At 61.7% G+C, this 16,826-nt stretch overlaps 1 protein-coding gene across 1 annotated transcript in view; it reads right to left on the reverse strand.

Moving 5' to 3' along the window:
• Positions 1-4,904: 4,904 nt before the first annotated feature.
• The window catches only part of cfap20 (cilia and flagella associated protein 20), an 11,952-nt gene continuing 30 nt past the window's right edge, over positions 4,905-16,826 (reverse strand). The window contains 7 exon segments of the mRNA NM_001004835.1: positions 4,905-5,356; positions 7,242-7,352; positions 10,878-11,066; positions 12,275-12,386; positions 12,951-13,030; positions 13,819-13,913; positions 16,785-16,826. The exon segment at positions 16,785-16,826 is cut by the window's right edge and continues 30 nt beyond it. Of these exon segments, the coding sequence (NP_001004835.1) occupies positions 5,351-5,356; positions 7,242-7,352; positions 10,878-11,066; positions 12,275-12,386; positions 12,951-13,030; positions 13,819-13,902 (582 nt within the window). The 5' untranslated portion in view covers positions 13,903-13,913; positions 16,785-16,826 and the 3' untranslated portion in view covers positions 4,905-5,350.

The raw sequence follows: 16,826 nt of genomic DNA on the forward strand, positions 1-16,826 counted from the left end.
TCCTGCCCCGACCCAAACCCCTCATCTGCCCCGACCCAAACCCCCTCATCCCCCGACCCAACCCTCATCCCCCTCCTGCCCCGACCCAAACCCCTCCTGCCCCGACCCAACCCCTCATCCCCCTCCTGCCCCGACCCAAACCCCCTCATCCCCCTCCTGCCCCGACCCAAACCCCTCATCCCCCTCCTGCCCCGACCCAAACCCCCTCATCCCCCCTCCTGCCCCGACCCAAACCCCCCCTCATCCCCCTCCTGCCCCGACCAAACCCCTCACCCCCTCCTGCCCCGACCCAAACCCCCTCATCCGCCCTCCTGCCCCGACCCAAACCCCTCATCCCCCTCCTGCCCCGACCCAAACCCCTCATCCCCCTCCTGCCCCGACCCAAACCCCTCATCCCCCTCCTGCCCCGAACCCAAACCCCCTCCCCCTCCTGCCCCGACCCAAACCCCCTCATCCCCCTCCTGCCCCGACCCAAACCCCTCAATCCCCCTCCTGCCCCGACCCAAACCCCTCATCCCCCTCCTGCCCCGACCCAAACCCGCTCATCCCCCTCCTGCCCCGACCCAAACCCCTCATCCCCCTCCTGCCCCGACCCAACCCCATCCCCTCCTGCCCCGACCAAACCCCTCATCCCCCTCCTGCCCCGACCCAAACCCCTCCTGCCCCGACCCAAACCCCCTCATCCCCCTCCTGCCCCGACCCGAAACCCCTCATCCCCCTCCTGCCCCGACCCAAAACCCCTCATCCCCCTCCTGCCCCGACCCAAACCCCCTCATCCCCCTCCTGCCCCGACCCAAACCCCTCATCTGCCCCGACCCAAACCCCTCATCTGCCCCGACCCAAACCCCTCATCCCCCTCCTGCCCCGACCCAAACCCCTCATCCCCCTCCTGCCCCGACCCAAACCCCTCATCCCCCTCCTGCCCCGACCCAAACCCCTCATCTGCCCCGACCCAAACCCCCTCATCCCCCGACCCAAACCCCTCATCTGCCCCGACCCAAACCCCATCTCCCCCTCCTGCCCCGACCCAAACCCCTCATCCCCCTCCTGCCCCGACCCAAACCCCCCTGCCCCGACCCAAACCCCCTCATCCCCCTCCTGCCCCGACCCAACCCCCTCATCCCCCTCCTGCCCCGACCAAACCCCTCATCTGCCCCGACCCAAACCCCTCATCCCCCTCCTGCCCCGACCCAAACCCCTCATCCCCCTCCTGCCCCGACCCAAACCCCTCATCCCCCTCCTGCCCCGACCCAAACCCCTCATCCCTCTCCTGCCCCGACCCAAACCCCCTCATCCCCCTCCTGCCCCGACCCAAACCCCCTCATCTGCCCCGACCCAAACCCCTCATCTGCCCCGACCCAAACCCCTCATCCCCCCTGCCCCGACCCAAACCCCTCATCCCCTCCTGCCCCGACCCACCCCTCATCCCCCTCCTGCCCCGACCCAAACCCCTCATCCCCCTCCTGCCCCGACCCAAACCCCTCATCCCCCTCCTGCCCCGATCCCAACCCCTCATCTGCCCCGACCCAAACCCCCTCATCCCCCGACCCAAACCCCCTCATCCCCCGACCCAAACCCCTCATCCCCCTCCTGCCCCGACCCAAACCCCTCCTGCCCCGACCCACCCCCTCATCTGCCCAGACCCAAACCCCCTCATCTGCCCAGACCCAAACCCCTCATCTGCCCCGACCCAAACCCCTCATCCCCCTCCTGCCCCGACCCAAACCCCTCATCCCCCTCCTGCCCCGACCCAAAACCCTCATCCCCCTCCTGCCCCGACCCAAACCCCTCATCCCCCTCCTGCCCCGACCCAAACCCCTCATCCCCCTCCTGCCCCGACCCAAACCCCCTCATCCCCCGACCCAAACCCCTCATCCCCCTCCTGCCCCGACCCAAACCCCCCATCCCCCTCCTGCCCCGACCCAAACCCCCTCATCCCCCGACCCAAACCCCTCATCTGCCCCGACCCAAACCCCCTCATCCCCCGACCAACCCCTCATCCCCCTCCTGCCCCGACCCAAACCCCCTCATCCCCCTCCTGCCCCGACCCAAACCCCTCATCCCCCTCCTGCCCCGACCCAAACCCCCTCATCCCCCGACCCAAACCCCTCATCCCCCGACCCAAACCCCTCATCCCCCTCCTGCCCCGACCCAAACCCCCTCATCCCCCGACCCAAACCCCTCTGCCCCGACCCAAACCCCTCATCCCCCTCCTGCCCCGACCCAAACCCCTCATCCCCCTCCTGCCCCGACCCAAACCCATCATCCCCCTCCTGCCCCGACCCAAACCCCTCATCTGCCCCAACCCAAAACCCCCTCATCCCCCTCATCTGCCCCGACCCAAACCCCTCATCCCCCTCATCTGCCCCGACCCAAACCCCTCAAACGCCTCATCTGCCCCGACCCAAACCCCTCAAACCCCTCATCTGCCCCGACCCAAACCCCTCAAACCCCTCATCTGCCCCGACCCAAACCCCTCAAACCCCTCATCTGCCCCGACCCAAACCCCTCAAACCCCTCATCTGCCCCGACCCAAACCCCTCAAACCCCTCATCTGCCCCGACCCAAACCCCTCATCTGCCCCGACCCAAACCTCTCATCTGCCCCGACCCAAACCCCTCATCTGCCCCGACCCAAACCCCTCATCTGCCCCGACCCAAACCCCTCATCCCCCTCCTGCCCCGACCCAAACCCCTCATCCCCCTCCTGCCCCGACCCAAACCCCTCATCCCCCTCCTGCCCCGACCCAAACCCCTCATCCCCCTCCTGCCCCGACCCAAACTCCTCATCTGCCCCGACCCAAACCCCTCAAACCCCTCATCCCCCTCCTGCCCCGACCCAAACCCCTCATCTGCCCCGACCCAAACCCCTCATCTGCCCCGACCCAAACCCCTCATCTGCCCCGACCCAAACCCCTCATCTGCCCCGACCCAAACGCCCCTCATCCCCCTCCTGCCCCGACCCAAACCCCTCAAACCCCTCATCCCCCTCCTGCCCCGACCCAAACCCCTCATCCCCCTCCTGCCCCGACCCAAACCCCTCATCCCCCTCCTGCCCCGACCCAAACCCCTCAAACCCCTCATCTGCCCCGACCCAAACCCCTCATCCCCCTCCTGCCCCGACCCAAACCCCTCATCCCCCTCCTGCCCCGACCCAAACCCCTCCAACTCCCCTCCTGCCCCGACCCAAACCCCCTCATCCCCCGACCCAAACCCCTCATCCCCCTCCTGCCCCGACCCAAACCCCTTCATCTGCCCCGACCCAAACCCCTCATCCCCCTCCTGCCCCGACCAAACCCCTCAAACCCCTCATCCCCCTCCTGCCCCGCCCAAACCCCTCATCCCCCTGCCCCGACCCAAACCCCTCATCCCCCTCCTGCCCCGACCCAAACCCCTCAAACCCCTCATCTGCCCCGACCCAAACCCCTCATCCCCCTCCTGCCCCGACCCAAACCCCTCATCCCCCTCCTGCCCCGCCCAAACCCCCTCATCCCCCGACCCAAACCCCTCATGCCCCGACCCAAACCCCCTCATCCCCCGACCCAAACCCCTCATCCCCCTCCTGCCCCGACCCAAACCCCTCATCCCCCTCCTGCCCCGACCCAAACCCCTCATCCCCCTCCTGCCCCGACCCAAACCCCTCATCTGCCCCGACCCAAACCCCTCATCCCCCTCATCTGCCCCGACCAAACCCCTCATCCCCCTCATCTGCCCCGACCCAAACCCCTCATCCCCTCATCTGCCCCGACCCAAACCCCTCATCCCCCTCATCTGCCCCGACCCAAACCCCTCAAACCCCTCATCTGCCCCGACCCAAACCCCTCAAACCCCTCATCTGCCCCGACCCAAACCCCTCAAACCCCTCATCTGCCCCGACCCAAACCCCTCAAACCCCTCATCTGCCCCGACCCAAACCCCTCATCTGCCCCGACCCAAACCCCTCATCTGCCCCGACCCAAACCCCTCATCTGCCCCGACCCAAACCCCTCATCTGCCCCGACCCAAACCCCTCATCTGCCCCGACCCAAATCCCTCATCTGCCCCGACCCAAACCTCATCCCCCTCCTGCCCCGACCCAAACCCCTCATCCCCCTCCTGCCCCGACCCCAAACCCCTCAAACCCCTCATCCCCCGCGTCCTGCCCCGACCCAAACCCCTCATCTGCCCCGACCCAAACCCCTCAAACCCCTCATCCCCCTCCTGCCCCGACCCAAACCCCTCATCTGCCCCGACCCAAACCCCTCATCTGCCCCGACCCAAACCCCTCATCTGCCCCGACCCAAACCCCTCATCCCCCTCCTGCCCCGACCCAAACCCCTCAAACCCCTCATCCCCCTCCTGCCCCGACCCAAACCCCTCATCCCCCTCCTGCCCCGACCCAAACCCCTCAAACCCCTCATCTGCCCCGACCCAAACCCCTCATCCCCCTCCTGCCCCGACCCAAACCCCTCATCCCCCTCCTGCCCCGACCCAAACCCCCTCAACCCCCCGGGGAGACTCCAGTAGCTCAAACATGGGGGCCGGGGTGAAGGCAAAGTTTTTATATTGGCATGGCAGGAGGGATTGACCCATTGTGCTCGCTAACATGGGAAGTGAGGAAGATGCTGCATTGCTTTGCCAAGGAACAGCACATAACGATACCACCCCAGGATGGGAACGGCCCATGACAATACCACCCTTGGTTCGGCGCAGGAATTCCCCAGAAAGATACCCCAGTACCCCACACTCACATGTAAAGGGTTTACATTAAACTTGAGGCCTACAGATTGTACCTGTGTGTCCCATATTGCCCCATGGGGGCGCCACGCTGCACCCCTGCCTAGGACCAAGCCGCACTTGGTACCAAGGGTGTCGGTACCGGCCCAAACCTGACTGGGCTGGAATGGACTCACAAAGACACACATATAAATTAGAATATTTAATACAGAAATAAACCTTCATCTCTCGATGGAAACGGATTCAGCTGAACTGACAGGGGGAGCTAAATCTCCTTACTTCAGTATCTGTCGTCACTTGGGCCCCCAGGGCCACCGTACAGGATAATAAAGGGACTAAACTGAAAAAGTTGACAAAGGGACGAGTTGTTTCTTTTCCAGCTATAAATTGTGTTTCTTCTGAAATCTATAACTGATCAAGGCACAAAATGCAATAACTGAACTGGTGGAACTGCTTGTGATTGGCTGGAGTCAGGGGCCCTACGGTAGCACACAGGGACCAGCCAATAGGAGCAGAGATTTATTACAAAACATACATGGGCTAATTAAATGCAATTCATTAGTCTGGGAGGAAGGGGGCGCTGATGGATCTGGTCAAAATATAAAAACACTTTCCGGAGGTGACACCACACGGTCTCATTGCTGCAAAAGAGAACAAAGTTGGGGGCGAATGAGTTACTTGGCCTGGGGGGGAGAATGTGAGGAGAAGCAGGACAGGGGTATAAGGGAAAGGGCAGAAAAGGGGCAGGACTGTGAGCTCATGAGAGAGGGAGGAGTCACAGGCTGGGGGGCAGGACAGAGAGATTTGGCCAATGGGAGAGCAAGTGAGAGAGAGAGAGGGAGGAGACAGGCTAGGGGGCAGGACAGAGAGATTTGGCCAATGGGAGAGCAAGTGAGAGAGAGAGAGGGAGGAGACAGGCTAGGGGGCAGGACAGAGAGATTTGGCCAATGGGAGAGCAAGTGAGAGAGAGAGAGAGGGAAGAGATAGGCTAGGGGGCAGGACAGAGAGATTTGGCCAATGGGAGAGCAAGTGAGAGAGAGGGAGGAGACAAGTTAGGGGGCAGGAAAGAGATTTGGCCAATGGGAGAGCAAGTGAGAGAGAGTTAGGAGTCACAGGCTAGGGGGCAGGACAGAGAGATTTGGCCAATGGGAGAGCAAGTGAGAGAGAGGGAGGAGACAGGCTAGGGGGCAGGACAGAGAGATTTGGCCAATGGGAGAGCAAGTGAGAGAGAGGGAGGAGTCACAGGCTAGGGGGCAGGACAGAGAGATTTGGCCAATGGGAGAGCAAGTGAGAGAGAGGGAGGAGACAAGTTAGGGGGCAGGAAAGAGATTTGGCCAATGGGAGAGCAAGTGAGAGAGAGGGAGGAGTCACAGGCTAGGGGGCAGGACAGAGAGATTTGGCCAATGGGAGAGCAAGTGAGAGAGAGGGAGGGGACACAGGCTAGGGGGCAGGACAGAGAGATTTGGCCAATGGGAGAGCACATGAGACAGAGAGAGGGAGGGGACACAGGCTAGGGCAAGGACAGAGAGATTTGGCCAATGGGAGAGCACATGAGACAGAGAGAGGGAGGGGACACAGGCTAGGGGGCAGGACAGAGAGATTTGGCCAATGGGAGAGCACATGAGACAGAGAGAGGGAGGGGACACAGGCTAGGGGGCAGGACAGAGAGATTTGGCCAATGGGAGAGCACATGAGACAGAGAGAGGGAGGGGACACAGGCTAGGGGCAGGACAGAGAGATTTGGCCAATGGAGAGCACATGAGACAGAGAGAGGGAGGGGACACAGGCTAGGGGGCAGGACAGAGAGATTTGGCCAATGGGAGAGCACATGAGACAGAGAGAGGGAGGGGACACAGGCTAGGGGGCAGGACAGAGAGATTTGGCCAATGGGAGAGCACATGAGACAGAGAGGGAGGGGACACAGGCTAGGGGGCAGGACAGAGAGATTTGGCCAATGGGAGAGCACATGAGACAGAGAGAGGGAGGGGACACAGGCTAGGGGGCAGGACAGAGAGATTTGGCCAATGGGAGAGCACATGAGACAGAGAGGGAGGGGACACAGGCTAGGGGGCAGGACAGAGAGATTTGGCCAATGGGAGAGCACATGAGACAGAGAGAGGGGGGACACAGGCTAGGGGGCAGGACAGAGAGATTTGGCCAATGGGAGAGCACATGAGACAGAGAGAGGGAGGGGACACAGGCTAGGGGCAGGACAGAGAGATTTGGCCAATGGGAGAGCACATGAGACAGAGAGGGAGGGGACACAGGCTAGGGGGCAGGACAGAGAGATTTGGCCAATGGGAGAGCACATGAGACAGAGAGAGGGAGGAGACACAGGCTTAGGGGGGCAGGGGACAGAGATTTGGCCAATGGGAGAGCACATGAGACAGAGAGAGGGAGGGGACACAGGCTAGGGGGCAGGATAATAGAGAAATGGCCAATGGGAGAGCACATGAGACAGAGAGGGAGGAGTCACAGGCTAGGGGGCAGGATAATAGAGAAATGGCCAATGGGGTGAGTCCTTACCTTTGCTTTGTTCTGCACAGGGAGATAGAGTTTGAATTCAGCGGGAAGCTCGTCCTCAGAATACAGGCGGTCAGAGAAATAAACTCTGCGGATCCGACAGTTTGCGTGAATCTAAACGGAGCAGAACATCCATCAGCAGCCGGAACCGTGTGACTGGGATCATTAACTCTAGTGTATTGTTACAGGGGAACCAGGGGTGGGCGGGGTTACAGGATGGGAGGGTCACTATGGCTGGGAGACGGGGGGGGGGGGGGGAGGGGGGGCAAGATGGAGGGTCACTAGTGCAAAGGTGGGTGGAGTTACAGGAAGGGAGGGAGGGTCACTATGGCTGGGAGATGGGGGGTGACAGGAAGGGAGGGTCACTAGTGCAGAGGTGGGGGAGTTACAGGAAGGGATGGGAGGGTCACTATGGCTGGGAGTGGGGGGTGACAGGAAGGGAGGGTCACTAGTGCAAAGGTGGGTGGAGTTACAGGAAGGGAGGGTCACTATGGCTGGGAGATGGGGAGGAAGGGAGGGTCACTAGTGCAGAGGTGGGTGGAGTTACAGGAAGGGAGGGTCACTATGGCTGGGAGATGGGGGAGTGACAGGAAGGGAGGGTCACTAGTGCAGAGGTGGGTGGAGTTACAGGAAGGGAGGGTCACTATGGATGGGAGATGGGGGAGTGACAGGAAGGGAGGGTCACTAGTGCAGAGGTGGGTGGAGTTACAGGAAGGGAGGGTCACTATGGCTGGGAGATGGGGGAGTGACAGGAAGGGGGGGTCACTAGTGCAGAGGTGGGGGGAGTTACAGGAAGGGAGGGTCACTATGGATGGGGGAGAGGGGGGGGTGACAGGAAGGGAGGGTCACTAGTGCAAAGATGGGCGGAGTTACAGGAAGGGCAGGGTCACTATGGATGGGAGAGGGTACAGGAAGGGGAGGGGTCACTAGTGCAAAGGTGGGTGGAGTTACAGGAAGGGAGGGTCACTATGGCTGGGAGATGGGGGAGTGACAGGAAGGAGGGTCACTAGTGCAGAGGTGGGTGGAGTTACAGGAAGGGAGGGTCACTATGGATGAGAGGGGGTGACAGGAAGGGAGGGTCACTAGTGCAAAGATGGGCGGAGTTACAGGAAGGGAGGGTCACTATGGCTGGGAGATGGGGAGTGACAGGAAGGGAGGGTCACTAGTGCAGAGGTGGGTGGAGTTACAGGAAGGGAGGGTCACTATGGATGGGAGAAGGGGTGACAGGAAGGGAGGGTCACTAGTGCAAAGATGGGCGGAGTTACAGGAAGGGAGGGTCACTATGGCTGGGAGATGGGGGAGTGACAGGAAGGGAGGGTCACTATGGCTGGGAGATGGGGGAGTGACAGGAAGGGAGGGTCACTAGTGCAAAGGTGGGTGGAGTTACAGGAAGGGAGGGTCACTATGGATGGGAGAGGGGGGGGTGACAGGAAGGGAGGGTCACTAGTGCAGAGGTGGGTGGGGTTACAGGTAGGAGGGTCACTATGGCTGGGAGATGGCGGGAGTGACAGGAAGGGAGGGTCACTATGGCTGGGAGATGGGGTGACAGGAAGGGAGGGTCACTAGTGCAAAGGTGGGTGGAGTTACAGGAAGGGAGGGTCACTATGGATGGGAGAGGGTGGGGGGTGACAGGAAGGGAGAGTCACTAGTGCAGAGGTGGGTGGGGTGACAGGTAGGGAGGGTCACTATGGCTGGGAAATTGGGGGGGGTGACAGGAGAGGCGGTACCACTAGTGCAGAGGGGGGTGGGGTTACAGGAAGGGAGGGTCACTATGGCTGGGAGATGGGGGGGGGGGGTGTGACAGGAGAGGCGGTACCACTAGTGCCGAGGGGTGGGTGTTACAGGAGAGGCGGTACCACTAGTGCCGAGGGGGGTGGGTTACAGGAGAGGCGGTACCACTAGTGCCGAGGGGGTGGGGTTACAGGAGAGGCGGTACCACTAGTGCGAAGGGGTGGGGTTACAGGAGAGGCGGTACCACTAGTGCAGAGGGGGTGGGGTTACAGGAGAAGGCGGTACCACTAGTGCAGAGGGGGGTGGGGTTACAGAGAGGCGTACCACTAGTGCAGAGGGGGGGTGGGGTTACAGGAGAGGCGGTACCACTAGTGCAGAGGGGGGGTGGTTACAGGAGAGGCGGTACCACTAGTGCAAGGGGGGGTGGGTTACAGGAGAGGCGGTACCACTAGTGCAGAGGGGGTGGGTTACAGGAGAGGCGGTACCACTAGTGCAGGGGGGGTGGGGGTTACAGGAGAGGCGGTACCACTAGTGCAGAGGGGGGGTGGGGTTACAGGAGAGGCGGTACCACTAGTGCAGGGGTGGGGTTACAGGAGAGCGGTACCACTAGTGCAGAGGGGGGTGGGGTTACAGGAGAGGCGGTACCACTAGTGCAGAGGGGGGTTACAGGAGAGGCGGTACCACTAGTGCAGAGGGGGTGGGGTTACAGGAGAGGCGGTACCACTAGTGCAGAGGGGGGGTGGGGTTACAGGAGAGGCGGTTACCACTAGTGCAGGGGGGGTGGGGTTACAGGAGAGCGGTACCACTAGTGCAGAGGGGGTGGGGTTACAGGAGAGGCCGGGGTACCACTAGTGCAGAGGGGGGTGGGGTTACAGGAGAGGCGGTTACACAGTTGCAGGAGGGCTGGTGGTGGTTAACAGAGAGCGAGGTAACCACTAGTGCAGAGGCGGGGGGGGGTTACAGGAGAGGCGGTACCACTAGTGCAGAGGGGGGTGGCGGTTCAGGAGAGGCGGTACCACTAGTGCAGAGGGGGTGGGGTTACAGGAGAGGCGGTACCACTAGTGCAGAGGGGGGTGGGGTTACAGGAGAGGCGGTACCACTAGTGCAGAGGGGGTGGGGTTACAGGAGAGGCGGTACCACTAGTGCAGAGGGGGTGGGGTACAGGAGAGCGTACCACAGTGCAGAGGGGGGGTGGGTTACAGGAGAGGCGGTACCACTAGTGCAGAGGGGGGTGGGTTTACAGGAGAGGCGGTACCACTAGTGCAGAGGGGGGGTGGGTTACAGGAGAGGCGGTACCACTAGTGCAGAGGGTGGGGTTACAGGAGAGCCGGTACCACTAGTGCAGAGGGGGTGGGGTTACAGGAGAGGCGGTACCACTAGTGCAGAGGGGGGTGGTTACAGGAGAGGCGGTACCACTAGTGCAGAGGGGGGTGGGGTTACAGGAGAGGCGGTACCACTAGTGCAGAGGGGGGTGGGGTTACAGGAGAGGCGGTACCACTAGTGCAGAGGGGTGGGTTACAGGAGAGGCGGTACCACTAGTGCAGAGGGGGGGGGGGTTACAGGAGAGGCCCACCGGTACCACTAGTGCAGAGGGAGGTGGGGTTACAGGAGAGACCGGTACCACTAGTGCAGAGGGGGTGGGGTTTACAGGAGAGGCGGTACCACTAGTGCAGAGGGGGGGTGGGTTTACAGGAGAGCCGGTACCACTAGTGCAGAGGGGGGTGGGGTTACAGGAGAGGCGGTACCACTAGTGCAGAGGGGGGTGGGGTTACAGGAGAGGCGGTACCACTAGTGCAGAGGGGTGGGGTTTACAGGAGAGGCGGTTACCACTAGTGCAGAGGGGGGTGGGTTACAGGAGAGGCGGTACCACTAGTGCAGAGGGGGGTGGGGTTACAGGAGAGGCGGTACCTGCACACGCAGCGTCTCGATGTAGTTGGTTCCGTACGCGCGCCGGGTGAAGTCTGACAGGTTGAACTGGATCTGGTTCCAGCCATCGTCCAGGCGCATCGGCATCGTGCAGATAAACGGTTTCACCCGCGTTGTGCTCTGGTAATTACTCGCCCGGAAACGCCGGCGCACATTCTTGTCATCCAGTACCTAGCAACAGCACAAATTACTCACTGCCTGCAGTGGGAGGGGCCAACTCCATGCACCCGGCTGGGGGAGGAGCATAAATGGACCACAATGTAGCAGGGAGGAATGTACAGGTATCAATATAAAGTAATGGGGGGGGGGGAGGGACTGTACCACCATGCACTGGGGCAGGGAAAGGGACTGTACCACAATGCACTGGGGCAGGGAAAAGGGACTGTACCACAATGCACTGGCAGGAAAGGGACTGTACCACCATGCACTGGGGCAGGGAAAGGGACTGTACCACAATGCACTGGGGCAGGGAAAGGGACTGTACCACAATGCACTGGGGCAGGGAAAGGGACTGTACCACAATGCACTGGGGCAGGGAAAGGGACTGTACCACCATGCACTGGGGCAGGGAAAGGGACTGTACCACAATGCACTGGGGCAGGGAAAGGGACTGTACCACCATTGCACTGGGGCAGGGAAAGGGGACTGTACCACCATGCACTGGGCAGGGAAAGGGACTGTACCACATGCACTGGGGCAGGGAAAGGGGATGTACCACAATGCACTGGGGCAGGGAAAGGGACTGTACCACAATGCACTGGGGCAGGGAAAGGGACTGTACCACAATGCACTGGGGCAGGGAAAGGGACTGTACCGCAATGCATTGGGGCAGGGAAAGGGACTGTACCGCAATGCACTGGGGCAGGGAAGGGGACTGTACCGCAATGCATTGGGAGGGAAAGGGACTGTACCGCCATGCACTGGGGCAGGAAAGGGGACTGTACCGCAATGCATTGGGGCAGGGAAAGGGACTGTACCACCATGCACTGGGGCAGGGAAAGGGACTGTACCACCATGCACTGGGGCAGGGAAAGGGACTGTACCACCATGCACTGGGGCAGGGAAAGGGACTGTACCACAATGCACTGGGGCAGGGAAAGGGACTGTACCACCATGCACTGGGGCAGGGAAAGGGACTGTACCACAATGCACTGGGGCAGGGAAAGGGACTGTACCACCATGCACTGGGGCAGGGAAAGGGACTGTACCACAATGCACTGGGGCAGGGAAAGGGACTGTACCACAATGCACTGGGGCAGGGAAAGGGACTGTACCACAATGCACTGGGGCAGGGAAAGGGACTGTACAAAAAGGCAGGTACAGGGGGGGCACACTATTACCAGGGGGCCACAATACTGCAAAGGAAAAAAATGTCTCACCTGCACCTCAAAAGTAAAATATTTCTTCAGGTTTTTGATAATCATGACCAGGAAGGGAAGCTTGATGCCCAATGTCTTCTTAGGGTCTGCCGGGCATGTGATATACGTGGTGCTGGAATCAAAGAACAGGAGGGGTCGGCACATAGGGGGGAGCTTGGCCCAGTCCCCCCCCCCCACCATGGGGAATCCCCCCCCACTCCCAATCTTACATCTCGTTTTATTCAACGCTTCACACAACACTTAGGTTTTCCATTCCCCCCTCATAGCTAGATAATGGGCACCCCCCCATATTTATATAGCGCAGACACCGCAGGGCGTTACAGAGATGCCCCCGCCCCAGAGGGGTACAATCACACACATGGGGGGGGGTCAGTTTAGCCAGAAACTAATTACCCCACCTGCATGTTTTTGGAGTGTGGGGGGAAACCCACGCAGACACGGGGAGAATATAACAACTCCTTGCAGATTGGGATTGAGCCCTCTGAGCCACCGTGCTGGGATGGGCTGTTCCACTGGGCACAGAGGGTGCTGGGGCCCTAGCTACAGGAATGGCAGGGTACAGCTCATAGCAGTGTCACTGTGTGGCTCTGGGGGCCACAGGAATCCCAGCTCACTTGCCCAGATGGAGGGGCCACACGTGTCGCTGAGCAGCAATGAATATACAGAGAATTCTTACCTGACATTTGTCCCTTCAACTTCCAGCACCAGCGACTGGATGTCATTGTCTGTTATTCGCTTGATGTGTCCGTTCCGCACCTTCCCGGGAAGAGACACAGCGTCACCCACACGTCACCCACACGTCACCCAAACAGCCACCGAGGCCCAGTGCCCTACTGCACCCTAGCCAATCACTCCCCGTACCCACACCGGCCCAGTATAAACTCCCCGTACCCACACCGGCCCAGTATAAACTCCCCGTACCCACACCGGCCCAGTATAAACTCCCCGTACCCACGCCGGCCCAGTATAAACTCCCCGTACCCACGCCGGCCCAGTATAAACTCCCCGTACCCACGCCGGGCCAGTATAAACTCCCCGTACCCACGCCGGGCCAGTATAAACTCCCCGTACCCACGCCGGGGCAGTATAAACTCCCCGTACCCACGCCGGGCCAGTATAAACTCCCCGTACCCACGCCGGCCCAGTATAAACTCCCCGTTACCACGCCGGCCCAGTATAAACTCCCCGTACCCACGCCGGCCCAGTATAAACTCCCCGTACCCACGCCGGCCCAGTATAAACTCCCCGTACCCACGCCGGCCCAGTATAAACTCCCCGTACCCACGCCGGCCCAGTATAAACTCCCCGTACCCACGCCGGCCCAGTATAAACTCCCCGTACCCACGCCGGCCCAGTATAAACTCCCCGTACCCACGCCGGCCCAGTATAAACTCCCCGTACCCACACCGGCCCAGTATAAACTCCCCGTACCCACACCGGCCCAGTATAAACTCCCCGTACCCACGCCGGCCCAGTATAAACTCCCCGTACCCACACCGGCCCAGTATAAACTCCCCGTACCAGCCCTTCCTACTCCCACATACCTTCTTGTCCCAGATCTGGAGGGGTTTGCTGCCGATACTGTACAAGATGGACAGGAAGCCGGACTGGAAGGTGTTTTTAAACATGATTGTTTAGCCTGTGGGGAAAGAGATTGGATTAGAGTCCGACAGTGGCCAAAGGGATACAGGGGGCACGGGGCCAGGGCAAGATGGGTATCTGTGTGGGTACCAGGCCCAGACTGGGATTCAAAATAGGCCCTGGCATTCCCAGTACCCAGAGGCACAAACAGCCCCCCCCCCCCAGCCCAATAAAATAGTGACTGTCTGTGGCACCTTACAGCCCCCCTGGCATTCCAGTACCCAGAGGCACAACGCCCCCCCCCCAGGCCAATAAATAGTGACTGTCTGTGGCACCTTACAGCCCACCTGGCATTCCCAGTACCCAGAGGCACAAAAAACAGGCCCCCCCAGCCCAATAAATAGTGACTGTCTGTGGCACCACAGCCCCCCCGGCATTCCCAGTACCCAGAGGCACAAACACCCCCCCAGCCCAATAAATAGTGACTGTCTGTGGCACCTTACAGCCCCCCTGGCATTCCCAGTACCCAGAGGCACAAACAGCCCCCCCCCCCCCAGCCCAATAAATAGTGACTGTCTGTGGCACCTTACAGCCCCCCTGGCATTCCCAGTACCCAGAGGCACAAACAGCCCCCCCAGCCCAATAAATAGTGACTGTCTGTGGCACCTTTACAGCCCCCCTGGCATTCCCAGTACCCAGAGGCACAAACAGCCCCCCCCCCCAGCCCAATAAATAGTGACTGTCTGTGGCACCTTACAGCCCCCCCTTGGCATTCCCAGTACCCAGAGGCACAAACAGCCCCCCCCCCAGCCCAATAAATAGTGACTGTCTGTGGCACCTTACAGCCCCCCTGGCATTCCAGGTACCCAGAGGCACAAACAGCCCCCCCCCCCAGCCCAATAAATAGTGACTGTCTGTGGCACCTTACACCCCCCTGGCATTCCCAGTACCCAGAGGCACAAACAGCCCCCCCCCAGCCCAATAAATAGTGACTGTCTGTGGCACCTTACAGCCCCCCGGCATTCCCAGTTACCCAGAGGCACAAACAGCCCCCCAGCCCAATAAATAGTGACTGTCTGTGGCACCTTACAACCCCCCGGCATTCCCAGTACCCAGAGGCACAAACAGCCCCCCCCAGCCCAATAAATAGTGACTGTCTGTGGCACCTTACAGCCCCCCTGGCATTCCCAGTACCCAGAGGCACAAACAGCCCCCCCAGCCCAATAAATAGTGACTGTCTGTGGCACCTTACAGCCCCCCTGGCATTCCCAGTACCCAGACACAAACAGCCCCCCAGCCCAATAAATAGTGACTGTCTGTGGCACCTTACAGCCCCCTGGCATTCCCAGTACCCAGAGGCACAAACAGCCCCCCCAGCCAATAAATAGTGACTGTCTGTGGCACCTTACAGCCCCCCTGGCATTCCCAGTACCCAGAGGCACAAACAGCCCCCCCCAAGCCCAATAAATAGTGACTGTCTGTGGCACCTTACAGCCCCCCTGGCATTCTCAGTACCCAGAGGCACAAACAGCCCCCCCCCCCCCCCAGCCCAATAAATAGTGACTGTCTGTGGCACCTTACAGCCCCCCTGGCATTCCCAGTACCCAGAGGCACAAACAGCCCCCCCCAGCCCATAAAATAGTGACTGTCTGTGGCACCTTACAGCCCCCCTGGCATTCCCAGTACCCAGAGGCAAAACAGCCCCCCCAGCCCAATAAATAGTGACTGTCTGTGGCACCTTACAGCCCCCCTGGCATTCCCAGTACCCAGAGGCACAAACAGCCCCCCGGATCCCAGTACCTAGAGATGCCAGTCTGGGCCTTGTGGGGGCTCAGGGGAATGGCTGGCACCAGTGAGCTATGGGCAGGGGGTGCCAGGGACAGGAGGTGCTAGGGGGCAGGGGGGCAGAGGGTGCCAGGAGCAGGAGGGGCAGGGGGTGCCAGGGGCAGGGGGGCAGGGTGTGCCAGGGGCAGGGGGGCAGGAGGTGCTAGGGGCAGGAGGTGCCAGGGGCAGGAGGGGCAGGGGGGTGCCAGGGCAGGGGGGGGGCAGGAGGTGCTAGGGGCAGGGGGGCAGGGCAGGGTGCCAGGGGCAGGAGGTGCCAGGGGCAGGTGGGGCAGGGGCAGGGGGTGCCAGGGGCAGGGGTGCCAGGGGCAGGGGTGCCAGGGGCAGGGGGGGAGGGGCAGGGGGTGCCAGGGGCAGGGGGGGCAGGGGGTGCCAGGGGCAGGAGGGGCAGGGGGTGCCAGGGGCAGGAGGGGCAGGGGGTGCCAGGGCAGGGGGTGCCAGGGGCAGGGGGGCAGGGGCAGGGGGTTGCCAGGGGCAGGGGTGCCAGGGGCAGGGGTGCCAGGGGCAGGGGTGCCAGGGGCAGGAGGTGCCAGGGGCAGGGGTGCCAGGGGCAGGGGGTGCCAGGGGGCAGGAGGGGCAGGGGGTGCCAGGGGCGGGAAGGGGCAGGGGTGCCAGGGGCAGGAGGTGCCAGGGGCAGGGGGGAGGGGCAGGGGGTGCCAGGGGCAGGGGGCAGGGGCAGGAGGGGCAGGGTGTGCCAGGGGCAGGGGTGCCAGGGGCAGGAGGTGCCAGGGGCAGGGGGGGAGGGGCAGGGGGTGCCAGGGGCAGGGGGGCAGGGGCAGGAGGGGCAGGGGGTGCCGGGGGGGACACAATGGAGGCACCAAAGAGCCATTTGGGGCAGAAATACGGGGGACACGTGACTGGGGGGGTAAAGGCTCTAAGGGAGGGGGGTTTGGGGGGCAGAACAAAGTTCATATAAAGCCCCAGGGGTCCCAGCTAAATGTTAGTGGGGCAGGGGCTGAGGGGGAGCAGGTAATGCCCCACTGTTTGGCACCCCCTGAATTAAATGGGGAGCAACCGGTGCCCACGGCAGGTTTATTGCCCCAGAGCTCGGAGCCCCAAGGGGCAGTTGGTTGGGACCCCCACTCACCCGGTGCCGGTTGCGCTCTGCCTCTCTCTGTCTCCCTGTGTT

The sequence above is a fragment of the Xenopus tropicalis genome, chromosome 6 (genome assembly GCF_000004195.4).
Source record: "Xenopus tropicalis strain Nigerian chromosome 6, UCB_Xtro_10.0, whole genome shotgun sequence".
NCBI lineage: Eukaryota > Metazoa > Chordata > Amphibia > Anura > Pipidae > Xenopus > Xenopus tropicalis.